A 26,657-nucleotide genomic window follows, 5' to 3' on the forward strand; every position below is an offset into this window, starting at 1 on the left:
ATGAGTGGGTCAAGAAGAAATTGCAAGTGAAATCATTAAATATCTCAAGACCAGTGAAAATTGGAACACAACATATCCAAACCTATGGGATGCAGCAGAGGCAGTGCTGAGAGGGATATTTATAGCCCTCAATACTTACATTAAAAAAGAAGAAAGCTGGGAGCAGATGTAGCTCAAGCAGTTGAGCACTGGATTCAGTCACTGCACCTGGTATCTCAAAAAGAAGAAAAAAGCACTAAAGTTAATGATCTGACTACATAGCTGGAGGAACTGAAAAAAGAACAGGAAACTATTCCCAAAGCAAACAGAAGGAAGAAAATAACAAAGATCAGAACAGATATAAATGAAACTGAGAACAAAAATACAATAGAATTAAGACCAAAAGTTGGTTCTTAGAGGATATCAACAAAATCGACAAACCCTTAGCTAGACTAACAAGGATAAAAAGAAGATACAAATACATAAAAATCAAAATTGAAAGCCAGGGACATTACTACCAACCCCACAGAAATAAAAGCGCTCCTAAGAGGGAACAACTGTACACCAACAAACTAGACAAGGCAGATGAACTGGACAAATTCCTAGGAACACATGAACAATGTATACTGTCCCTGGGGGGAAATGAAGAACTCAACAGACCTTATTTGCTTTATTCTTCCCTTCCTCTCTCCCTCTCTCTCTCTATCTTTACATGCACACACATACACACACGTAACAACTGTTTTTCCCTTGAGCCATTTAAGATTAATTTGTAGGCATTGATACCCTTTCACCCATAAACACTTCAGTATGAATTTCTTAAAACCAAGTAATTATCGTACAGTTACAATAACCAGGAAATTAATACTGATACACTCCTATTGTCTAATCCCCAAACTTTATTCATATTCCACCAGTTGTCCCAATAGTGTCCTTAATAGTAAATATATTATTTTCAATCTACATATCTATTTTTTTGTTAAGATTTTATTTATTTGTTTCTCCCCACCCCCTCGCTGTTTGCACTTGCTGTGTGTGTTCGTCTTCCTTGTTTCTTTAGGAGGCACCAGGAACAGAACCCGGGAACTCCGGGAATCAAACCACGGAGCTCCCATGTAGTAGAGGAGAGCTCAGTCACTTTAGCCACATCCACTTCCCCATGCATCTTTTTGTTTATTGTTACTTTTTTAGTTATTTAATATGTTTTTCTTTTAATCCACATATTTTTTTAGGCTTCTTGAATCTGAAAGGTTCCAGAGCTTTGTATTTCATAACATTGTCATTTTTGAAGAGTACAGTTCTCTTGATAGGATGACCCCTAATTTGGGTGTGTCTCATGTTCCCTATTGATCAGATGTAGGTCATATACCTTTGGCAGGAACACCACAGAAGTGATGCTGAGATCGTCTCAGTGCACCCTATGAGGAGGCACATGTCATCCATTAGTTTGCCTTACAGACAGTGTTGACTTGGATGATTTGGTTAAGTGATGACTTCTAGGTGTCTCAGTGGAAAGTTACCATTTTACACTTTGAAATTAAGACGTATTCTGTGGGGAAACAATGTCAATATCCCATTATCTAACCAGCACTGTCTAGTGGAATTCTGTGCAATGACAGAACCGTTCCATAATCAGCACCATCTAGTACAGTAGTCCCTAGCCACATGTGGCTGTTGAGCACTGGAAACGTGGGTAGTGCAACTGGGAAACTGAGTTTTAAACTTTATTTAATTTTAATTAACAAAAATTTAAAATTTAAATAGCTCACCTGGCTAATGGTTACAGTACTGGACCTTGCAGCCCCACATTGGGTTTTAGCATCCATTGATGATTCTTACCAGAGTCGAATACTATCATCTGTTAATTGTTAGTCAACCATTATGGTTGTCAAGTGGTCATTTTCTAATTCCATTGTCCTTTTCACATGTTTATTTGACTCTCTCCTCTAAGGAAGAGCTTTCCCTTGACCCCATTTATAAATTAATGTAACCTCAATGTATTTAAATTTGTCTTTACACGTCTCTACATTTAGATGTGAATTTTCGTGTACTTTACAAATGAATCTTATAGAATGCCTTTATATGTAATCTTACTATTTCCATAAAGCCTGATAGAAATCTATGCTCATCCATATTTTAATGGCTGAAGCAGTGATTAGAGCCTATTTTACAATCAGAAAATGTTCTCTAGTTTAACTTGGACACAAAGGGCACCGTTTATCCCTCACTAGAAGAGGCTGAATAATCCAAAACCTTAATACTGGTCTAGAAAGAAATTTATCTACTGTAGAATCTGATATTGTTGAAAATATTATTGTGCATGAAACAAATGGTGTAATTTCATGTCTTTAAACCTTTATGTGTATACGTGTATATAATGAATGGCTGTTTCCAAAAATCTTATATTCTAACTTAAAGTTATGTGATTTCCAATGCTCTGTTTTACAAAAAGACTCTTCAAAACTATTTGAATTAATAATAATGTTCCCTTCCTTTCTAGGGTAACCTTCAGTTACTGCAGAACTGCCTGGCAGTGTTAAATGGAGACACATAAGCCACACTCCACCTTCCTGTTTAAAAGGGCTGCCTTCCTTCAAATTTTATTTTTGTTTTCTTAACGATGTTAGGCAATTATGCTCACTGGAAACAAAAAAGAGACAGCGGACCAATGCATATGCTCTTCTTTTCTCCGATAAACGGTGGAGCGGTGCCGTCCACAGGTGGTTCCAGTCTGTGTGGTATAGCAGTGCACTCCTGCACCCACGTGCTCCCCGGGACAGCTGCCAATCGATCGGCGTACACTCTTCCCATTCAAAAGCCCAAAATTCAGTCTTTTTTTTTTTTTAAGTATCCTCTGTACCTGTGTTTATTTTTTTTTTCCTGTGTTTATTTTATAAATACTGTTCTTCATGGCTGCCATTCTCATTTCCCTTTAAGTGATTTCTGAAGTTGAACCCTTTGAAAGTACATTGTTCAGGAGGGATGAAAATTGCCATTACCTTTTCTTTTTCTTAAATTTTGCTATTAAAAAAACAAGCATTGTATGCCACCTTAGTTCACTCATGTATTCTGGTAAAGAATCCTAAGGAGACATTTTTAATTAATGAGCATTTTTTAGAAGTTTTGGAACAGAATTTATGTAATCTTTCTAAGTATGATTTTGAAGAGAAGCAAATGCATTAATATGATTGCCTTAAACTTGTAGACTAAACCAATTACTGTATAATAAAGTGGTAACAGTGATAGCTTTTAACTCTGTGGTCATTGTATCACTCTGAAATTTGGAGTAGCTATCATAAATCTACTCCTGTATTATGCTTTAAAGCACAGGTCTTAGTTTTTCTTTGTTCTTATTTCTTTTAAAATGGCATAGTGAACCAAGTTCAAAAGAATGCACTGCTCCTCTGTGTGCTTTTGGCCCTTCATAAAAGGTGGACTTGGGCAGAGGTAAGTTAGAGATGGCTGTTTGTGAAATTCAGGAGTGGAGAGTAGAACCTACTATAACTTCCTCAATTCTATCCCTTGTTCAGCTGATGAACTGTGCGACATAAGTCATCGAGCCGTTTGGTAATCATGCCAGTGTTTTATCATTTGGTATCATGCCAGTGCACACATTGGTATGTGTAGGGAAAGAGGCCTGCTAGAGGGCACAGCACTTGTCTGTGGAAAACAAAACTATTAGAATATCGAGACGAAAAGGTTGCCATGTAAAGAGGATACCAGTTGTCAGTAGTTAACGTTACAAATATCACTGGCCTTTCTCATGTGAATGGACGTTGTGATGTCATCCCTAGTTTAAAGTTCGTGTGAGTGGCTGGATTTTCCCACGGTCTTTTTCTCACTTTTCTCCCATTAGGAAACCACGGGCTTTAGGGCTGTAGCCCTCAGGTGGTTCCTAGTTTGTTTACATTTTCCCAAGCCCGTTCCTGAGGAATGCCTAGCCTGGGTCTCATCACCCGTCAAGATGATTCCAGCCTTTCTCGGCAGCACGTTCTCACATCACATCAATGATGAGCTGGTTAATGTTTTGTCTCTTTAACTGACTTGTTCTCCGATGTCATTTAACTGTTGATTTTCCTGTTGTTGGCGGAGAGATCTTTGTGTTCTGTCCTCCGTGTAACCTTCACTAGTAAAAATATGCCTGTGGGATGCCTGCCAGCGGTGAACTCGCCCCATAGCCTTGGGCAGGTTCGAGCAGGTTCCTTTGACTTCCGCAGTTTCTCTTATATAAAGGACATATTGACCTACCTCACAGGGGTGTTGTGAGGATTAATAAACGTTGGTACAGTGCTTTCAAGACGTCAAGTTATATAAATGCTAACAAACAGCAAGTACAGGGAAGCGGATGTGGCTCAAGTGATAGAGCTTCCGCCTACCACATGGGAGGGCCTGCATTGGGTCCCTCGGGCCTCCTGGTGAAAAAGAAGAGAAAGCCCGCCCACGCGGCGAGCCAGTGCCCGCACGAGTGCCCATACAAGTCACGCATCAAGATGATGACGCATCAAAAGAGAAACAAGGGGAGAGTCAAGGGGAAGCGCAGCAGGAAACCAGGAACTGAGGTGGCGCAAATGACAGGGAACCTCTCTCTCCATCAGAGGTCTCCTGGATCTGAATCCTGGTGAATCCTACAGGAAAGAAAATGAGAAGAGAAGACAACACAGACAGCAAAAACAGCAGGGCGGAGGAAGGGGGGGGGAATAATTTTTTTTTATTATTATAAAAAAGAAATAGCAAGAATAGGGCAAAGAGTTACTCAGAGTTTTTGCATATCCATTGGCTAATCTCTACCAAGGTGGTCTTTTTTGGGAAAGGGGTAGACAACGGGACGATGGCATTGTATGTCCCTTTGTCTTCCCTGGTTTACATTTTACTTGTTAGGGAGATGGGATAGACTGGAAGCTGTCATTTACTTCTTAGGGCTTTTGGGGAGGGCAGGGTGCTTAATGTATGAACATCGTTAGTTCATTGTTTTTCCCAAGAGCCTTCTCACTAACAAAACCTACAAATGAGATTTAAAAAAAAAACAAAAACGCCACCAAGGACATACTAAGAAAAGGTTCTACTTTCTGCGCCTGGAACAACAGACACTGTTATTCCGTAGCTCATGCTAGTCCCTGATGAGAATGGCCGGCTTTGTTATTTACTGCTGTTAAACGGAGGTATTCATTAAACATTAGACCGTCTTGTGCCGGGTGAAGCCCTAAGACAGCTAACGGCAAAATCAAACCCTTGCACAGACAATTACTCTACGAACCAAGTACTGCTAGGTGGTCCTCTAGGAGCCCAGAAGCAGAGAGCTTGCTTTGTGGAAGTTGTAGTGCTTCTTTCAGATGATGTTTTATGCCCTGAGGTCAGGAGGAAGAGTGTTCCAGGCAACAGCCATGGTCCTGGGAGCTCAAGGTGATGGGTTTATGCAGTGAGGATGGAGAACGGCTGCAGGTGAAGTTGCAGAATTTGAGTGGGTCAGCCTGGTAGGTGAGTGAGCCTCAAAGGCTAGGTGAGATAGAGGTACCTGGTTTGGAGAAGCTTATGCAATATTCTTAATGTTTTTGTGGTAAAACTATAGAAGTCAAGCTCAAACTGATCTTTTTGAGGTGGTGCGGTATACAAAAAACAGAACAATGACAAAGATTGGAGATTGGACATGAAGGGTTTAAAAGAAACTGCTGTGGGGGAAGAGGGAGCCATCTGAGGCCTCAAGGAGGGAGTAAGCTCCTACTTGAATCATATGGCAGTTTCTGAGCAAAGAATGATTGGAACACGCCCACCTCCCCTCTCACTTTGTCTTTTTCTGTTGAAATGACAGGCACTATAAAAATAGGGGGAGGCCTTCCTGTCTATGTGAGGTGGGACGCAACGTTGGCTAGACAGGGCTTGTTTTTCTCACATACTCAGAAATGTCAGAGGTAGCACTTTGGGGCTGGTCCAACGTTTCACCAGCACCAGCGTTCACCAGTAGGCCCCTCCTCTGCTCTACCACAACCTGTGCGCATTCTCCCTGGCACCACTGTTACCTCCGGGTACCGGTTCAACTGCTGAATCTCCCTCCAGGCCTCAGGTGTGACTTCCAGGTAGAAGAAACAGGTAGGGTGAAAGACTTCTAAAAGGTGCTTGGCCTTTTTTTTTGTCAAGGGTCGCCCTGCCCAGGGACTTCCGACAACGTCTCCTCTCACTGGTCAGAAACGTGTTCGTTGCGTGGTCATCTAAGGCTGCGCAGGAAATGGAATGTTATTTGCTGAGCATGTCAGATAAAATCAGGATCTGTTAGTAAGAAAGAAGTGATCACTGGCCACTGTGGGTAGGGAATGAATAGTCATTCCCTACATCAGCATAGGGTGACAGTCCCTGCTCCGGCAGAAACTGGAAGATGAACCTGGACCTGCGGGAGGGCCAAGCTGACCTGAGCGTCTACAGAAGCAATTAAGTTTCACACCAGAAGGGGAGTGAGCTGACCAAAAGCCAGCTTATAGACAACGGCTGAAGAAATTGAGATTAGACTATTATAAATATAAAAATTACAGGGACAGATGCTGGACATTATATACCCTGCCATAACCCACCGAATGTACGGGGGAAAGTGTAACATAACATAAACTATAATCCATGCGGTACAGTAGTGGGCCAAAACGTATTCACCTAATGCACTGAATATGCCACAATGATGAAAGAGGTTGTCCATGTGGGGGGGACCTCATATTTTTTAATGTAACATTTTTTGTGATCTAAGTATCTTTTTTAAAAAAAGACAATTTAATAAGAAAGAGCAAAGATTATTTCAAATTCAAAACATAAAGACATGAAAGATGAAAGAAAAGAAAGGGAGGGGAGGAGAGGGAAGGGAGGGGAGGGGGGACCAACCGGAGCTCAGACTTAACACTCCTTAAGGAGGTTCCTCAACCGGTGGGGGATCCCGTCTTCTCCCGCCCCGCATGCAGGGCCGGGTCACGTCGTCGCGCCAAACTGCCGGCTGAGAATGAAGGCCCGGGCAGCCCGCCAGCTTCCGGGTGGGAGAAAGCAGGCGCGCGCGTGACGTCACGGAGGGGGCGGGGCGTCTGTTGCTCCCTTTCGGGTCTCGTGCTGCTGGGCAATATCCAAGCGTTCCCCAAGGGGGCTTTTCTGGCTTCGGAGGTGTGAGAAAAGGGCGTCCGGAGGGGCGGGAGCGAAGGGACCGTCTGTGAAGAGGGTGAGGAGGGCAAGGGTATGGAGGGAGGCAGTTAGGCCCGTTTGTAGTTACGGGACGGGCCCCGTACCACCACCGCGAAGGTTTGGCCCCGAGGCTGAGGCTTGTTTCTGGGACGCCGGATGTGCCGACTCCTGCGAACACAGCATAGGCCGGTGTGTCCGTCTCTCCCGGCTCTTGCTCAGTCTCCGGCGTTTAGTCTCCCAGCTACGAGTCACCGCTTAATGAAGTTGGCTCTCAACGCCACCTTGTCCGGGGAGCTGAAAGTTCGGGCTGTGATCCTTGAGGCCGGACATTTCGACCTTACCTAGCACTTGGCGGCTTGTAGAGGAATGCAGAGATTGCTGAGCCTCTTGTTGGCGATCTTAACTAGATCGGAATCTGCATTTTATTAGCAGAAGCCCCAGTTGGCTAAATTCGAGAAGCACTGATCTGACCTACGACATACTTTCGTTTCCTGTGCAGCCTCTCAATCTATCTTTATTTCTTTTACTGGTAGAAAGCTTTCAAATATACTTTATTCATTATTTCAAGTGAAAAAATTAGAGTAACGTGCTTTTCTATTCACGGCAAGAGTAATTCAGCATAAGACAATTGAGGTCACCTCCACACTACCACAACCCCCCTGCCCTGGGTATGGAAAAAATAAGTAAGATTGGATTTACTTATTTCTCCTTTTTCTGCTTCTCTTACATTATGATAGTTCTCACCCAAACTCCACTACTCTCCCTATGAATTCTGTGCAACAGATGTATACTTATCATTTCTACCAGGCCAGTTCCCAGTCTCAACAAGCTTACAGGTGGTAGAGAGCACAAATATGTGAATTGATAAAATCTGATAGTGCGAGAGAATTCTAGCACCTAAAATGTGTAAGTATAGCACAGAGGAATTAGTGATTAAAAGTATAGAATAAGAAAAAGAAAGAAAAAACAAAACAAAACATAGAGCACAGTAGAGGCCTGTGCTTGGTTTTGAACAACGAACAGGATTTTTCCTGCAACTCGAAGGAAAGGGCATTCCTAGGTATAGGAAAGGAAGCATGTACAGAGAAGAGACAGGGCAGCATAGAGGAAGATGAGACTTGGAGACAAGCAGGAGTCAGATGACAAAGGACTTTGTATGCCACACTAAGAATACTACTGGTCGTGGTGATTCAGTGAGGAGCATCAGTCACCAGAGGGATCAGAGGGAAGTGAAGGGGATGAAATGTGCTAAGGATGAAGGCCAATGACCATTAAAAAAACCTCAACTCTTCAGATGGAAGTGCATGTTTAAAAACAGAAGAAGCGGAGATGGAGAAAGACATGTGTCTTAGTTTGCCACACAGCTGCCATTGCAAAGTACCAGAAATGGATTGGCTTTGATACTGGGGAATTGACTTGGGTAAAAACTTACAGTTCTGAGGCCATGAAATGTCCAAATCAAGGCACCATCAGAGATCCTTTCTCCCCGAAGTCAGTTACTGTTAATCCTGGCATCATTCCACATGGTATGATGTGGCATACCTGCCACATGGCAGGCGTGCTCTGCTGACGTCACTGCCTTCTCCTGCAGGATCGACTATCTCCTGGAGCTCAGCTGTGAGTAACCAGGCATAGGGCTTCTCTCTTTCCAGGCCTCTTCTCTCACTCTCTTGGGGCTTCTCTGCCTTTCCTGCAGCTGTAGGCAAACCTGGAGTCCTCTATCTCACGTGGCAGGGGTCAAAATGGCAGAGCTCCCTTTTCCTGTGTGTCCATTTCTATGTGCGTCTCCATTTTTGTCAGAGCCAGCAAGAGTGTGGAAACCCAAGATGACTCACACCTCACTGACGTAGTCCAGTCAAAAGCTTTAAATTGAGGGAAACGGACTTTGGCCCAGTGGTTAGGGCGTCCGTCTACCATATGGGAGGTCCGCGGTTCAAACCCCGGGCCTCCTTGACCCGTGTGGAGCTGGCCCTGTGCAGTGCTGATGCGCGCAAGGAGTGCCGTGCCACGCAAGGGTGTCCCCCGCGTGGGGGAGCCCCACGCGCGCCCGTGAGGAGAGCCACCCAGCGGGAAAAGAAAGAGCAGCCTGCCCAGGAATGGCGCCACCCACACTTCCCGTGCCGCTGACGACAACAGAAGCGGACAAAGAAACAAGACGCAGCAAATAGACACCAAGAACAGACAACCGGGGGGGGGGGGGGGAATTAAATAAATAAATAAATAAATCTTTTTTAAAAAAAAAGCTTTAAATTGATCTTACCAAGTGATCTAATCAAAGGGACCCTCAAACCAAATTTAACACGATCAAAGTGTACTCTGCACAGAGGAATAGATTAAGAACATAATCTTTTGGGGAGCCATAAAAGAACTTCAGACTGCCGCAACAGAAAAGCTTTTCCTTTAAGAAGAACAAAACTTGATTTATTATTTTTTTAAAGCCCTAAGTTTAATTTGATCAAGTGAAACCTCTGAACTTAATCCAATCAAAGGGAAACAATGCCCAGAGGAACAGACCAGTTTACAAACATAATCCAGTGTCTATTTTTGGAATTCATAAACAATACCAAACTGCTGCAGAGGCCAGCTGGGCAGGAATACCAGACTGCAAAGCATCAAAAGACTTGCCTGGAGTTCACGTACAACCAGTAAGGGATCGAGAAGGGCCCAGATACTGCTTTCCTATTTTAGTCCTTTTACCACTTACTGCTTTGATGCATGATCAGGGTAGGTCTGTAGGCAGCACCTTCGGGTAGCCACTTCTTCTAAAGCCAGAAAAGGGAGACCCAGCAAAATAAGTTCCCTCATCTGATGTTGTACAGACAGCAGAAAAGCTGGGTAGCCTCGTCTCTCGGGTTCCTCAGTAGGGCAGGGCCAAGGATTCGCCCATCGTGGACACAGTTACGGGGCATGTAAAGTTTTATTGAAAGTATCTAGTCCCAGGAAGTAGTTGGTGTGTTACCTACCGTTATGAGGCATAATATTAGCGTTCTCTAGGGAAACAGAACCAATAGGAGATACCAGGAAATAGTATGAGATTTTATAAAAATTCTCTCACATGACCGTGGGCATGCACAAGTCCAAATTCCGCAGGGCAGGCTGCAAACCAGGGGCTCCGATGAAGGTCCTTGATGAGTTCCCAGAGACGCTGGCTTTCCGAAGTGGAGCTAGGGATTCTTTCAAACCTTGATTCAAATCATTTGATGTGTGGGCATGAAAAAATGTGTAGGCCACAGGGATCTCCAGTTTTCTGATTTATGGTCATACAGCCTTATTTAACGATGTCAAAATCCAGTTGATGATATTAGTGATCTCATCACATATAAGTGCATACAAGTGTTCCTACAGACAATCCTTTGGACTTCCCAAATAAACATGGATTGAGTTATGGCTACAATAGAAAAGGCACATGGAACTGAAATACTACAGCACACAAATGAAAATGACCCTAGAATACTAAAAAAAAAAAAAAATTTTAAATTAAAACCATTACTATTAAAGACTACCTTTTTTTATTCTGTCCATATCAAACCCTTGGTAGTGTTTCTCTCTTTGAACTTGGTGACTCCATCTATCATGAGCTGTGCATCAGTGACTACCTACAGAAAAATATAAATGCTCATACTTTCCCTTGCACCAGGACACACATAAAACCAATGCAAACGCATATTCTATCCTGCATTTGGCAGGTTACATTATTCTTAGAGGTTAATTCCATCTGTCAAATGGAAACTTAAGACGAAAAGAATAAAAAGTAGTTTTCCAGACACCAGGAGCCCACGACAGTAAGTTCTGAGTCAAAACTAGAGTGTGGAAGAGCAAACACTATTTTCAAGAGAGAGTACCACGGTAAATACAAGGGTGAAAACCAATGTTTGAAGAACGCCGACATTTCAGTTTTCTTTAAAAGCTAATGTCCAGTTTTCTTCCCAGATGTGGGGTTGACAGGGAGGGAGAGAGAGGCGCCCTCTACCTTTCTATCCCGCGAGGAATCTAGAATGTGCCATCTCATTCCCATTTTTTCCCCCTTGCAACGCGTAGAAGGTACTTCCGTTCTACATGGGTGGGAGCTCCAGGCCCTGCTGCTGGTCACTCTTCCCAGCAGCGGGAGGGCAGGGAGTGCAGGGCAGACCTAACCTTCCTCCCACACCTTTCACGGCCGTCGGATTTCTGTTACGGAAAGCGTCCAACCCCGGCTACCAGAGATCCTGAGGCTTGTGGAACCGGGTCACCCTTGTCTCCACTCGGCTACTGCAGGCCATTCCTGCTTCAGCTAGGTCGGCGGCGTCGCAAGGTCCGGAGCGCAGAAAGCTCCTTCAGACACCAGCCGCCACGGTGAAAACGCCCAGCCGGTGCCGCCGCTGCAGCCTCGCGTTAGAGGCGAACTCCAACCTCCATCTGAAACCCCCTGGGGGGATCAAGGGAAAGAGGGCTTTGTCTGTGAAGGTAAGCGAAGGGGGAAAATACCCCTAAAACCACAGCCTGTCGTCCGCTCTGGCCGTCCCGAAGGCCGCAGAGGCGCCGCCCTGCGGACGGCGTCCAGGAAAAAGGCTCGCGCGGTCCTCTTAAGAAATAACGGCGGCTGGGGAGGAGGTCTTCCAGGTCGCGTGGACGGCCGGGGCCACCCTCTCACGACTGACCCCTCTCACTGGATGGGCCGGAACCGTAAGCAACCGTCGTCCGCAGGTCTGTCGCTTTCCCCGAAGCCAGCGGCGACTCTCAGTCGATCCTTAGATACACGCTACCTGGGAGCCGCGTGTAGCTCGGTGGTGTGGGAGCGCCCGCCTCTCCAGGCCCGATAGAGCGGGTCCCATCCCCGGTACCTCAAAAATAAATGAATACATAAATTATACATGCTCCAAATAACGGTCATATTAACTAGAGGTCAGAGCGCGGATGCGGGTGTCTCCTCAAAGGGCGCGCTACCGAATCATTCTTGCCTACTTAATTTCCTCCGTCGAAGCACCCTGCTGGTTCCGACTTGTGTTCCTTGATCAGGCGCTTCCGCCTTACCTCCAGCACTGGGAGCTTGTTAGGAATGGAGATTCTTAGGCTCCCAGCACCGTAAGTTTTACTGAATCTGAGTCTGCCTTTTAACAAGACCCCCAATTGACTGGTTTGAGAAGCACTGAGCTAACATAACACATCTTTTCCAGTTTCCTGTGCAGACAGACGATCTAACTTTAAAACTCGCGCTTCACAGCTGCTTTTAGGGCAGGGGAAGCAGAGAGAGACTGAGAGGTGAAGAATTTTGTTTGTTGATCTGTTTTTTGTTTATTATTATTATTGAAATAAAATGCTCTAATCCGATTGAAGTGATGAACGCAGGACTATGTGATTATACGAAAGACCGCTGATTGCACAGTATGGATGGGCTGTATGCTTTATTAATATGTATCAATAAAATTGATTTGTTTAAAACACCCACAAACTCACGCTACTAAGGAACGTTCATTTTAATTAGAAAAGTCAGAGCCGGTCTCCCGGGCCTGAGCAAAGAAAGGTCCCGCGTCGCGGTGAGAGCAAAGGAACCGCTGGGGACGTCACGACAAGGGCGTGTCCATGAAAATGAGCAGCGGGCGCAGAGGCTGCTGGTCCCGCTCAGGTCGGGCACCCACGTCTCGCGGCAACACCGCCGTGTTCCAGAAGGGGAGTTTCTGACTCCTGGCGTGGAGAAAATGGGGGGTTGGAAAGTGGGAGAGCGAAGGGCGAGCGGGTGAAGCGACCGTGTGTGAAGAGTGTGAGGAGCGGCAGGGCAGGGAGGGAGGCGGGCGCGGCAGCTCATACTTACCTGGCAGGGGAGATACCATGATCACGAAGGTGGTTTTCCCAGGGCGAGGCTTATCCATTGCACTCCGGATGTGCTGACCCCTGCGATTTCCCCAAATGCGGGAAACTCGACTGCATAATTTGTGGTAGTGGGGGACTGCGTTCGCGCTCTCCCCTGATTTCGGTGGTTCAAAGAATAGGTGCGTTTGTCTTTGCTTTTTCTTCTTTAATCTTACTTCCACGTTGCGAGCAGCTTAGGCGAGTTTCGAAGCGCCCTGCCTTGCTTTGCGTGTACCCTGAGTAAGGGGGCAGCTTTCAGGCAACGCTTTCCCGAAGGTTAGGCCCGGATGCTCTTCTCGGCGTTTGTTACCTAGGAACAAGTGGTCCTTACTCTCTAGTTCTCTCCCGATAAGGGCGTTGTAAAAAGCGGCCCTTTACCTCAGAACCCTCTGTCGGTTCTGTTTGTGTCAAGGACCGCCAGCGTTCTGGGGACAACCTCCACCCCATCCCACCTCGCCACGTAGGATGTCATTTGCCATTACAGTTTTTGCAGTCTGGGGCTATCGATCCCAAACCCTTGTCCATATTAGGGGGGGTGAGAGTATATTTCGCTAGTTGGATCATTCCTAATTCTCTTGCAGAACAGCGGGTTCCTTTTTTTCTATAAAGATCCTTCCAATTCAGCCGATTAAAATATTTTGGGGTCAAATATAGGCCTTGAGTATCCAGATACCTATTAGTTACTTTTTCTTTGGCATGTCTTCTAATAAAATGTGATTCTTGAAGGAATTGCAATAACTACTGCTGTGAATAGGGCAGCCAGTCAGTCTATGAGAACAGTAATGTGTGCTAGACTCCCAATACCGGATTTTTAGCTTCGAGATCCAGTCTTCCTGAGGTGGTGAAAGAGGACTCCAACTGGTTTTCCTTTCGCTTTGGTAACTATACGGGTGATCATCACCACTTGAAAGGGTCCCTCCTGATGGGGATTAACAGCCCATCTTTCTCTGGAACACTTTCTCTTTTTTTTCAAATCAATTTTCTTGAAACGTATTCATGAACTTTACAAACCATCCAAAGTGTACCATCAGTGGCATTTGGCATAATCACAGAGTTGTGCGTTCCATTCATCACTTCGTTCAGTATCAGTATGAGAGCATTTTCATTACTCCAAAAATTCTACTACAAAAAAAAAGAAAAACGAACAAAACTCTACCCCTTAGCACTCAGTCACTTCTCCATCTCTCTATCCTTCCCCTGCCACACATAACTGGTAAGCTATTTCTTTCTAATTTATTGTAGTTATATTTTGTATAGATGGAGTCAAACAACACGTAGCACCTTTGGTTTCTCTTCACTTAGCATACTTCCTTTTTTTTTTTTTAACCATTGATGGAGGATTATTAATATATTACTATACACTACTGTCCATACTTTGCTTTGGCTGTGTTTTTGCCCAAATGTCATTCTGATATTGACATTTTATAACATTAACATACATGTGTTCTGTTTCAGAGAGAAGCATTCTTATATACGCATCATTAACCATACTCATTTTTCGCATGGGGGTTCGCTATGCTATACAGTTCCCCATGTTTCATTTTTTAGCTTTTCTCTGGAACACTTCTGTGTGACTTCAAAGTGGCAGACATCTGGTGGGCCCTCCCAAGTCCTTCTGACTTCATGTCATAACATTTCAAAGAAAGAGTACTGAACATGACTGTGAGAGGATTCTGCTAAATAGGGCACAAGTCAAGGTCTCACATCCTAATTCAGAGACCTACCAAACACAGACCCAAAGGGAGAGCTCGTTTGCCCAGGTCGCTCTAATTACCCTCCCTCCCCCTCAGAGTTGGCTCCCTTTGTTTTATTGTTTTATTTTTTGCTTGTTGTCTGTTTTTTCTTTAGGAGGCAGTGGGAACAGAACCCCGGCACCCAACTGCTTCAGGCACATCCGCTCCCCTGTTCTCATTTTTAGCAAGGATGCAAGGAAAGCTCTAGGCCGTTTTAACCTAGTAGAATCTTAGCAGATGAGTTTTTCATAGTTGGTTTCATCTGCTTGTCCAGAGGACTGAGGATAGGGATAGGATGCATAATGGCTTAGAAGAATCTGCAAACGTTTACAGGATTCCTGGACAGGAGTGGAAATAAAATGATTTCTTCTGATGCAATATGCTCTGATATCCCCCCAAAAAATGGGAATTGCGTGTGCAAGCCTGGGACATCATGGACGCCATAATGACAGGACTAGGCCCCGTCCCTAGCCCCTGACCCGAATAACAGCCACGACTTGCGGAAGTTGCAAATTTATTGTTGACCTGCCTCATTGTGGAAGTGCCACCAGCCATATACTCAGAAGGAGCCACATCCCGTGACACAGAACAGCTCCCCCATCCAGAGCCTACGTGTCCAGATACAGTTGGTTTCCTCACAAGAATAGACAAAGAAAAAAAAAAAAAAGAATAGACAAAGAAGCCACATGACCCCACCAACCCCTCTTGCACCCCTAGAATTCACTACGCCTAGCCCACCAACCCCTAGCCATCCCTACTGACCCTCGGGTCTTACCCAAGCCCCAGCCCCCTCCCCCCGACTAAGCACGTTCCCGCCCATAGCTGTACTGTATAAATTCATGACGGCCTCTGCCTGGGGCAGGCTGAAGTTTCTATTGTCAGACCCCTTCCTGTTGGATTCTCTCGATAAATCCTTGCCTGCAATCGCTGGTGTCCCAATTGTCTCGCTCCGACATCTAACACACAACTAAATAAAATCTCTTACTGTTCGCAGGCATTACTTCTATGGGAAAATTTCCTGCCTTAACCCTGGGAGTGGTCTTCAAAGAGTTCTGCTGACAAACAGCACATCTCTTTATTATGTTTTGAATAAGTTCAGGTTTTTGGTAGGTGTAGTAAGAGCCTAGTGCCTTTTTTTTTTTTTTAAGATTTATTTATTTATTTATTTCTCTCCCCTTCCCGCCCCACCCCGGTTGTCTGTTCTCTGTGTCTATTTGCTGTGTCTTCTTTATCTGCCTCCGTTGTTGTCAGCGGCACGGGAATCTGTGTTTCTTTTTGTTGCGTCATCTTGTTGTGTCAGCTCTCCATGTGTGCGGTGCCATTCCTGGGCAGGCTGCACTTTCTTTGGCTCTGGGCGGCTCCCCTTAAGGGCGCACTCCTTGCGCGTGGGGCTCCCCTACGTGGGGGACACCCCTGCGTGGCAGGGCACTCCTTGCGCGCATCAGCACTGCGCATGGGCCAGCTCCACACGGGTCAAGGAGGCCCCGGGTTTGAACTGCGGACCTCCCATGTGGTAGACGGACGCCCCAACCACTGGGCCAAGTCCGCTTCCCCCTAGTGCCTTTTAAAAACCCTCTTTTCCTCAGATGATTTTGTTGATGACACATCAGTACTAACCAAGCTGTGGGATAAGAATTATTTGCTAGTTAACCTATAACCCCAGTCAAATTCTTTTTGTCCCTTTCTCAATCTTTTGTCCCTTTTCTTTTGGGAAGCATATTTTTTGAAAATGAACACAAGATTCTTGTATTAAAAGTGGGGCTTCTGGGAAACGGCTGTGGCTCAATCAGTTGGGCTCCCGTCTACCACATGGGAGGCCCTGGGTTCGCATCCCGGGGCCTCCTTGCGAAGGCAGGCTCACCCGCACGCTGCGGAGAGCCGCCGGCCCGCAAGCGCCGCCCAGAGCCGACTCACCAAGGTGACCCGACAGAAAAGGGAGACAGGCAAAAACGCAGAAGAACGCGCAGCAAATGGACACAGAGAACAGACAGCAAGCAAGCCGCAAGGGGGTGGGGTGGGGTGTGGAAGTAAAAATAAAATTTAAAAAGTGGGGCTTCTAAGTTTGGAGTCTGTCACCCTACTACATGGGAGGTCGCTGGTTTGGATCCCAGTACCTCGTAAAGAAGATGGCAAGCTGGCGCGACGGGCATGCATGGCAAGCTGACACATCAAGAGACACAGGAAGGAAAACATGAGAGACACAACAAAGCAGGGAGCAGAGGTTCCCAGTGTCTCCTAAAGAAGACAGCGAGCTGATGCAACGAGCAAGCGCAGCAAGCTGACACATCAAGAGACACAGGAAGGAAAAAACGTAATGAGAGACACAACGAAGCAGGGAGCAGAGGTTCCCAGTGTCTCCTCAAGAAGACAGCGAGCTGATGCAATGGGCAAGCGCAGCAAGATGACGCAACAAGAGACACGAGGAGTAAAAATGTAATGAGGTTCACAACAAAGGAGGGCACGGAGGTGGCTCAAGTGATTGGGCGCCCCTACCCGCCTCAGAGGTACCAAGGCTCACCTCACAGTGCCTCCTAAAGAAACAAGGAAGGCAAACAGACGCAGCAAGTGAAAAACAAAAAGGGGGTGCAGAGAAGCAAATAAATAAAATAAATCTTAAAAAAAAAAAAAAAAAAAAGCAGCTCCATCAGCAAAATCACCGCCTCTGGAAACTGTGTGGTTCTGCCCCGTGGGTTTACCGATAACCTGAGTAGGCAGTGGTAAAGCTGCCTGCTTTCCAGCTGTCAGTTTCCAGGAGATACCTTTGTTCTCATCGAAGTGAAGAATCCCCCAGTTATCCAGAATTTGCCCTGTCGCATGGCAGACACCAAACACGTATTTACTACCAGTGTATGTATTCACTTTAACTCCTGAACCAAGAATTGCAGATCTAGTCGTTGTCATTGCAATCAACTCAGCTGCTTGTGCCAATTTAATTACAGGCAAAATATAAACCTCCAGAATTTCATGAGTAGAATGAAGCCTTAAGATGGCCTTTTTTTTTTTACCCCAGGTTATAACTCAGCAATGAACACCGAATCTTTGCTTTGAACGGGACGATTAGTTCAATCAGTTTAGAGCCTAGCGCCTTCTGTTATGGTCAGGATCATCTATTTGGTCAGGATCTGGTACAAAAGTAGCATGGTTTTAGAAGACTGGCTCTCCCAAGCCCGATATTAGGATCGGATAATAATGCTGATTCTAGCTGGTCTGATGGCACACCAAAAAATGCGGGGCCCACCCACGCACTGGTAATGCACGTAGGACGTGCCAGGAAGTCCAAAGGAGTCAACCTAAGGGCGTGAGCCTTCTCAGTAAGCGTGGCGGCGGCTGCCACAGCTTGAAGACGTGTAGGCGTTCCCAGCGCCACAGCTTCGGGAAGAATTAAGGAATGAGCAATTGGCCTAGAGGTTAATTCCAATTTTTGAGTTAAAACTCCACTTGCGGTGCCTTTGTTTTCATGACAAAACAAGTGGAAAGGTTTTTTCCCAAGACTGGAAACCTCCCAAGTTGGGCAAGCAACTGCTATGGGTTGAGTAGTGTTCCCTTGAAAGACACACTGGAGTCCTAATCCCCAGTACGTCAGAATGCGCCCTTGTCTGGAAAAAGGTCCTTTCAGGTGGAATTAGTTCAACTGAAATGAGGTCGTACCGGAGTAGAGCGGGCCCTGAATCCAATGACTCATACCCTATAAGAAGAGGAGAAGAAACAGAAGGCGGCGGCCACGTGACAGTTGTAGGCAGAGACTGAAGGGCTGCAGCCGCAAACCCAAGACACGGGATTGCCAGCAAACCACGGGAAGCTAGGAAGAGGCAGGGAGGGCTCCCGGCATAGGGCTTTCAGACGGAGCGTGGCCTTGCCCAGGACACCTTGATTTCCGATTCTAGCCCCAGGCTTGGGAGAGGATACATTCCTGTTGTTTTAAGCCACTCCGTTTGTAATACTTGGTTAGAGCAGCTCTAGGAAACTAATACAGCTACTAGAGCCCATTTCAGTTGTTCAAAAGCCTCTTCACGTTTTAAGGACCAAAACAGAGGATTGCAATCGCTTTGTCAGAGGTTTTGCCTCCTCTTCAAAGGATGGAATCCACTAGCCACAATATCCCACCAGTTCCAAAATCTGTCTAACTTGTTTTTCAGTCGTAGGCCATTTCATCCGCAAAGCTGGCTGACTCCTAGAGTCTAACCCTTTGTGGCCTTCAGCTGACAACAACTGCCCTAAGTATTTTATTTCAGTTTGGCGATACTGCAGTCTGTCTATGAGGCCTTCTGCCCTTTTGAAGCAAGGAAGTGTAACCAAGCCGAAGTATTAGGTTTTTTGGTTTTGTTTTTTGGGGTTTTTTAATTTATTTTACTTATTTCTCCCCCTGCCCCGTTCCCCCCGTTGTCTGTTCTCTGTGTCCATTGGCTGTGTGTTCTTCTGTGTCTGCTTGTATTCTCATTAGGCGGCTCTGGGAACCAATCCTGGGACCTTCCGGAGTGGGAGAGAGGCGATTACCCTCTTGCGCCACCTCAACTCCCTGTTCTCTATGTCTTCTTATTTTCTCTCCTCTGTGTCTCTTGTTGCCTCATCTTGCTGCGCCAGCTCTCACGGTTGGCAGGCATTCCTGCACAGGGCGGCTTTCCCGCGCTGGGCAGCATTCCCATGCGGGAGGGCACTCCTATGTGGAGCTCGTTCCAGCATGAGCCAGCTCATCACGTGCGCCCGCTTGCCCTCACCAGGAGGCCCTGGACATCGAACCCTGGACTTCCTGTATGGTAGATGGGAGCCCAACTGGTTGAGCCACATCTGTTTCCCCAAAGTATCAGTTTTATATTACTCTCTAGTTTTGAGCTTAGCAACAGATCATCTATGTAGTGAATAAGTACAGGTCTCTCTGGCAGGACAACTTCCTCTAAGTTTTCCTATAACTCACTAGAGAAAACAGTAGGAGAGTCCCCAAACCCTTGAAAACTACTTTGCCATGAATGCTGGACCCCTTCGTAAGTAAAAATGAAACAAATTCAGACTCGTCCATGAGAGGGACAGAAAAACAAGCAGAACACAGATCATTTACAGAGGAAATTTTTGTGATGTATATATCTTCAAAGAAAATACAATTTACAAAAATGATGGGGTGGGGGTGGGGAGTGGGGTATATGGGAACCTCTTATGTTTTTTTATGTTTTTTAAAATGTTTTTTAATGTAACGTTCTTTGTGATCTATTAACATTAATTTTTAAAAATTGTAAACAAAATGATAGGGGATCCCCATATACCCTATATCATCTCACCCTCCCACTTTTTCACCTACTAAAAACATCTTACGGGAAGTGGACTTGGCCCAGTGGTTAGGGCGTCTGCCTACCACATGGGAGGTCCGCGGTTCAAACCCCGGGCCTCCCTGACCCATGTGCAGCTGGCCCATGCGCAGTGCTGATGCGCGCAAGGAGTGCCGTGCCACTCAGGGGTGTACCCCGCGTAGGGGAGCCCCACGCGCAAGGAGTGCGCCCCGTAAGGAGAGCCGCCCAGCGCGAAAGAAAGTGCAGCCTGCCCAAGAACGGCGCCGCGCACACGGAGAGCTGATGCAGCAAGATGACGCAACAAAAAGAGACACAGATTCCCGGTGCCGTTAATGAGGATAGAAGCAGTCACAGAAGAACACAGCGAATGGACACAGAGAGCAGACAACTTGGGGGGTGGGGGTGGGGGTGGGGGTGGGAGGTGAAGAGAAATAAATTAGAAAAAAATAAAAAACATCTTACAGTTAAAAAAAATTACAGAGGAAAAACTTTGCAGATGATAGAACGAGAGTCAAACAGTTGCAGGGTTAGGAACTACAGGGATTAATGGAACACAAAATTGATTTACTTCTCTATGATCTTGTCCAAATCTACACAGTGATTGAAGTCTCTTTTTTTGTTTGTTTTTTAATTTTTTGTATTTGACAGTCTTTATTACATTTACCTTACTTCCTGGTTTATTTACAGGATAAGAGCCCTTTAAAATTAGCCCTTGTTTTGTTTTTCTTGTTTATTTATTATCTTTTTAAAACATTTTTCCCCCTTATTTCTATCCCCTACCCTGTTGTCTGCTCACTGTGCACATTTGCTTTGTGTTCTTCTGTGTCTGTTGTACTCTCATTAGGTGGCTCCGGGAACCTACCCTGGGACCTTCCAGCGTGGGAGAGAGGCAATCGTTCTCTTGCTCCACCTCAGTTCCCTAGTTCGCTGGGTCTCATACTGTCTCTTCTCTGTGTCTCTTTCTTGTTGCGTCATCCTGCTGCGTCAGGTCTCCGTGTGGGAGGCACCACTCCTGGGTGGTCTACACTACTGTGCGGGGCTTTACTCCCTGCATGGGGGCCACTCCTTGCGTGGGGGGCACCCCTGTGCAGGGCGACACTCCTTGCATGCGGCAGCACTCCACATGGACCAGATCACCACACGGGCCAGGAAGCCCTGGGTATCGGACCCTGGACCACCTATCTGGTAGGCGGAAGCTCTATCTGTTGGGCCATACCCGCTTCCCTATTATCTCTTTTTAAAGATACATAGATCATGCAAAATTGTTTTCCTTTTTTTGTTTTTTTAATATATTTTTATTACGGAAGTTGTGGATTTACAAAGTAAGCATGCACTTGTGTAGAAATTGCATACAACACCCCTTCACCAACACACCACACACACCATGGTGGAATATTTGTTACAGGTTCTGAGTAATATCACCAGACCATTACCACCAACCATAGTCCTTAGCGTACACTTGGCACACGTTCTCATACACCCCATTATTAACACAGTACATCTTTGGCATTGGTGCAAGAATATTACAGTGTCGTTGTTAACCACAGACCACAGGTCACACTAATGGTATTTTTCCCATGCTTCTACACATTCCCACCACCCTGCAAAGGTGATGTACATCTGCTCTAGCTCACAGAAGGACACGCTTGCACCTGTACCATCAACCCCAATTCTAATTCACCCCTGGGTTTGCTGTGTTATTCAGTCCCTAGGTTATTCTCTAGCTTTCTTTCAGTTGACATTTGCATCCCTCGACTGCCCTTTGCAGCCACAACCCCATTTATAAATCAGCTCCTACTCACTATCATGCATTCCCATCAACTCTATCCATTTCCACACTTTTACAGCCAAGTTACATCAGACTCCTACCTACATTAAGCATCAGCAGTCCTTCTCAGCCCTCCTCTTATCTCCTAATAGCCTATACTCTAGGTTTTAACTCCATGTATTCATTCTTCGTATTTGGCTCATATTAGAAAGACCGTGTAATATTCGTCCTTTTGTTCCTGGCTTACTTCACTTAGCAGAATGTTTTCAAGATTCATCCATGTTATCACGTGTGTCCCAATTTCACTTCTTCTTACTGCAGCACAGTATTCCATTACGTGCATATACCACATTTTGTTTATCCACTCTTCGGTTGGGGGACACTTGGGTTGTGTCCAACTCTTGGCAATTGTGAATAATGCCTCTATGGACATTGGTGTGCCGCTGTCTGTGTGCGTTTTCAGTTCTTCTGGCTATATTACTAGTAGAGGAATTGCTGGGTCATATGGCAGTTCAGCAGAGACCAGGCACTGAGTTGGCACAATTGACAAGGAACCTCTCTCCCCACATTGGAGGTCCCCAGGATCGAATCCCATTGAATCCTAGAGGAGAAAGATGAGAAGACAAGAAGAGAAATAGAGTCAGAAGAGCACACAGTGAAGGACACAGACAGCAAAATTAGCAGGGTGGGGGAGGGAGTGGGGGCGGGGACGAGAAAAAATCAGCGCCTATTAGAGCCAGGCACTGTTCTAGCCAACTGTGGATGAGAGCTGTCAACAACATAGACAAAAATCCCTGATCTCATGGGACTTATATTTTAGTGAGTGAAGTTGATTTAGGGAATGAAAATGTACAGCACGTTAGTTACTTAGTTAGATCAGCAGTTCTCCATCTGTAACGCGCATAGAATCTGCTTGGGATCCTGCTAAAGTGGAAATTGCGATTCAGTAGTTTTGTTTTGTTTTGTTTTTTTTCAGGGTTTTAGACATCTTTATTTTGGGTCAAGTCTAAAATTCCAGAACTGTAAAAGCTGTAGCAAATAATTTACACAATTCAGTAGTTCTTGTAAAGGCTGCGGTCCAAGACTGCATTTCCAACCAGCTCCCAGATGCCCGGTGATGCTGAAGCAGCTGGTCAAGGACAACACATTGAACAGCAAGGTGAGTTCGTTCAGTGGTCACGAGAACTATAGAAACGGGGGCGGGGCGGGGCGCGCGCGTAGGAAGAGAGGCTAAAGAAAGGGGGGCGTTGTGAGAAGGCAGGCTTGCTGAGTCTGACGGGGTACAGGCCAAGTTTTCTAGAGAGGACTTCAAAGACCCCTCAGAGCTCATAGCCCCATAGCCCCGGCCTCACAAGAAAAGCCAAGCCTTCCGGAAGCCTTGAGCTTTGCGGCAACAACAGTTGTTCCTCCGAGTCCTTGAAGGTAAACGCGGTACATTGTCCTACTTGAGGAACCACGCGTCTGCCTCCTTTCCCGTGCGTACGGAAGAAGTAAAAACAAGCAAATACCAAAAGGAAACAGACCAAGCAGCTCTGATTTTCGCGAACTTGAAGAACGCCAGGGGGAGAGCGCGAACGCAGTCCCCCACTACCACAGATTGTGCAGTCGAGTTTCCCACATTTGGGGAAATCGCAGAGGTCAACACACGCGGAGTGCAAAGCGTAGGTCTCGCCCTGGGAAAACCACCTTCGTGATCGTGGTATCTCCCCAGCCAGGTAAGTATGGCCTGCCGCGCCCGCCTCCCTCCCCGCCCTCGCCCTCGCCACGCTCTTCACTGACCGTCACTTCGCCCGCGCGCCCTCCGCACCCGCGCCTCCCCAAAGCCCCTTTCTCCCACCTCAGCCGTCAGACACGCCACTTGGGTAACACTTGGACTTTGCCAAGCACCAGACGTGCGTTCCCAGGCTGGCCGGGACCAGCAGCCCCTGCGCGCCCCTGCGCGCCCCGCTCCTCTGCATACGCGACGCCCTTGCCCTGACGTCCCCCGCGCAGCCCGTCTGTGGCCCGGGGACGCCGGACCTTTCCTCGGGCAGGTGAGACCGGCTCTGGCTTTTCTAATTAAAATGAAGGTTACCTTGTAGAGTGAATTTTTAAGTTAGGTTGAGTGCCTGTACAGGAAACGAAGATACGTAGTATGTTAGATCAGTGCTTCTCAAGCTTTAGTCAATTGGGGGGTCTTGCTAACACGGGCGTTCTGATTCAGTTAAAGCTTGCGAAGGTGGCGGCCTAAGAATCTCTGCCTTCCTAACAAGCTCCCAAGTGCTACCTAGTGCTGGGGGGGGGGGGGGGTGTCAAGGACTACAGTTTGAGGAGCAAGGTCTTTTGGTGGTGACAAGTAGTATGGGGGAACTTAAGCGGGGAAGAGTGGGGTGGTAGGGTGCCCATTGAGAAGGCAGGCTGCTGAGCCTTTGGAGGGGCGTTGGAATATGGGCCATGGTTCTTGAAGAGGACTCGGAAGGCCCAAAACCAAAGCAAGAAGCCAATTGGAAAGATACGGAACACATTCGCAAGAATATCGGAGTCAAGTGCAAACCAGCTATTGCGTCAAGAAGTAGGACGCCCTGGCACCGAGGGATTATTACCAAGCGCTATAACCAGCCATGCATTTAGAAAAATACCTAGGCCAAAAGGGGAAACATTGTGTGTGTGTGTGTGTGTGTGTGTATTGGGCGGAGGGGGGAGAGAGAGGGAGAGAGAATTTATGGCTCAGAGATTTCAAAGTGAGTCGGAAAGGTTACGCTTATGCAGGTAGGCAGATTTCACGAACTGCCACAGTAAACACAGCCTCAGACAACAAGCGCTGCCCAGTGCTCTAGGAACGTCCAGACACTAGAGGCACACAGCCTCCTGGGAAATCGTCACCTCCTCCGTGGGCCCTATAGGGGAATATACGATAATCTGTTTCCGCAATATAACATAGCTATTATACTCTCTACTTCCCCTGCTCGTGATTCTTCTACCCCTTTTATTTGAACGTGTAATCCTCAATATACCCATTAAATACATATCTTCGAGACTTGAACTTTGGGTTCTTCATAAGCATATGCTGGTTGAGCCCTGGATGTCGACAGAGTTGCGGCCAACTGCTATTCTCCAGGTCTTCAGGCTTGCCCTGGACAACAGACAAAACTGCTGCTGCTGCTGCTGCTGGAGGACAAGTCCCATCCACCCCCAAAACAAGAAGTATCTACAACTGCAAGGAAAACAGTGCCTTCCACCTGCCCCTTAGTATAGCTGAGTCCTCCAGAGCAGACATCAATCCCAAATCCCTCAAGACTGAGAAAGGAACAAATAAAGGGCTAGGTAGGCAGGGTGGTAAGGACCGACCAAAAAGTACATTGACTAATATTCATATCCGCAGTTATGTTGTGTAAACTTAAGAACCTGTAAACACTGATAGGAAGATAGTAGCTGCCAAGGGTTTGAGGAGGGCGGTAGCGAGGTGCACAGCCGTCAGCTGTTCCACAGGACACCGCAGTAACCGGATAGATGACTCGCCTTTCACCTCCCAAAGCCTAGGTGAAAGATGACAGCAACGAAGCAGAAGCCGGAACAGCAACGCAGCAGCCCTCAGCGTCCCTTCTCGCGAAGAGTAACTGAGCCCGCAGTTCTAAGCAGTTATTACAAACGCGCCCCCGCGCACGTTAAGGTATCACCGCACTGAAGAGGTCTGCGTACGCACACGCTCTCGGACTCAGCAGCACTGGGGCGCAAGCGCGCACAACGCAAATCTAATTTTATACAAAAGCCAGGGGAGAGCGCGAACGCAGTCCCCCACTACCACAAATTATGCAGTCGAGTTTCCCACATTTGGGGAAATCGCAGGGGTCAGCACATCCGGAGTGCAATGGATAAGCCTCGCCCTGGGAAAACCACCTTCGTGATCATGGTATCTCCCCTGCCAGGTAAGTATGAGTTGCCTTCCTCGCCTCCCTCCCCGCCCTCGCCCTCGCCACGCTCTTCACAGACGGTCACTTCGCCCGCGCCCTCCGCACCCTCGCCTTCCCAACTCCCTTTCTCCGAGCTTAGAGCTCAGAAAGGCCACCTCGGAAACACCTGGGTTTTGCCAAGCGCGAGACGTGGGTGCCCGGGCTGAACGGGACCAGCAGCCCCTGCGCCCGGAGTCATCTACATATGCCACGCCTCTGCCGTGACGTCTTCAGCGCGCCCGCCCTTCTCCACGCCCCGACCTACCAAGGCCCTCCAGAGACCCGCCCGAGACCCGTGCTCCCTCCCTTCCCGGGAAAAGTCTTCCCGGCGCTTTGTTCTCCTCAGTCCAGACTCATCCGCGGGAATAGACTGTCAGTTAAACGTTAAATACTGCCGTCAGCGGTTCCTCATCCGCTGAAGGTGCAATTTTTATTAGCCCTCATTCGCGGGTCTTCCTGAATGTGAATGCTTATGCTCTCAGGCTATGTACTAACCTAATCGCGTAACAGTGAAAGAAAAACTTGAAGACTATCAGGCCGCGGTGCCCCTACGCTGGGTAAGCACGAGGGGTGGGGGCGGGGTGTTGAAGAGTCTCTGAAAATCGAATGACCGGGAACCGAAGATGCCACCTTTCTGTCGTCGGCGGGTTACCCGGACTTGCCTTTTCCTTACCGTAGGAGTTGGAGTTGTGCTCCAGGCTGAGAAGAGGTTAAAGGAGGTGTATTAGTCAACCAAAGGGGTGCTGACGCAAAATACCAGAAGTCTGTTGGCTTTTATAAAGGGCGTTTACTTGGAGTGGTGAAGCAGGCCAGTAAGATGGGGAATCGAGATGGATCTGGAACCTGGCAGAGTCCACGTGGACATCAGTAACCCCCTGAGATGGCTGCCGGAAGACCCTCCCCAAGATTCTGCCATTCAGAACAAAGACTTCTGGAAGCCAGGCGAAGCCCCTGGCTGTTCCCCAAGGACTTTATCCTTGGGCCCTCGTGGGGGATT

The 26,657-nt window shown here is 46.9% G+C and overlaps 1 protein-coding gene, 2 long non-coding RNA genes and 3 other non-coding genes across 6 annotated transcripts in view; 3 read left to right on the forward strand and 3 right to left on the reverse strand.

The window, feature by feature from the left end:
• Window positions 1-4,276, forward strand: part of SNX6 (sorting nexin 6) — an 89,568-nt gene extending 85,292 nt beyond the window's left edge. Inside the window, exon 14 of the mRNA XM_004467893.4 lies at window positions 2,480-4,276. Within this exon, the coding sequence (XP_004467950.2) occupies window positions 2,480-2,533 (54 nt within the window). The 3' untranslated portion in view covers window positions 2,534-4,276. The remainder of the gene's footprint in view (window positions 1-2,479) is intronic.
• A 74-nt stretch (window positions 4,277-4,350) lies between these two features.
• On the reverse strand, window positions 4,351-8,643 carry LOC139438679 (uncharacterized). The gene is made up of 3 exons (XR_011648381.1): window positions 8,558-8,643; window positions 6,838-7,151; window positions 4,351-6,188 (listed from the first exon to the last, which is right to left on the reverse strand). It is a non-coding gene; the product is annotated as an uncharacterized lncRNA (long non-coding RNA).
• A 4,262-nt stretch (window positions 8,644-12,905) lies between these two features.
• On the forward strand, window positions 12,906-13,069 carry LOC111762348 (U1 spliceosomal RNA). The gene has a single exon (XR_002795479.1). It is a non-coding gene; the product is annotated as a U1 spliceosomal RNA (small nuclear RNA).
• A 10,221-nt stretch (window positions 13,070-23,290) lies between these two features.
• LOC111761033 (U1 spliceosomal RNA) lies at window positions 23,291-23,454 on the reverse strand. The gene has a single exon (XR_002794515.1). It is a non-coding gene; the product is annotated as a U1 spliceosomal RNA (small nuclear RNA).
• A 2,026-nt stretch (window positions 23,455-25,480) lies between these two features.
• Window positions 25,481-25,644, reverse strand: LOC131278135 (U1 spliceosomal RNA). The gene has a single exon (XR_009185391.1). It is a non-coding gene; the product is annotated as a U1 spliceosomal RNA (small nuclear RNA).
• On the forward strand, window positions 25,628-26,657 carry LOC139438672 (uncharacterized). The gene is made up of 2 exons (XR_011648375.1): window positions 25,628-26,217; window positions 26,339-26,657. It is a non-coding gene; the product is annotated as an uncharacterized lncRNA (long non-coding RNA).

Source organism: Dasypus novemcinctus, chromosome 3 (genome assembly GCF_030445035.2).
Source record: "Dasypus novemcinctus isolate mDasNov1 chromosome 3, mDasNov1.1.hap2, whole genome shotgun sequence".
Classification (NCBI taxonomy): Eukaryota; Metazoa; Chordata; class Mammalia; order Cingulata; family Dasypodidae; genus Dasypus; species Dasypus novemcinctus.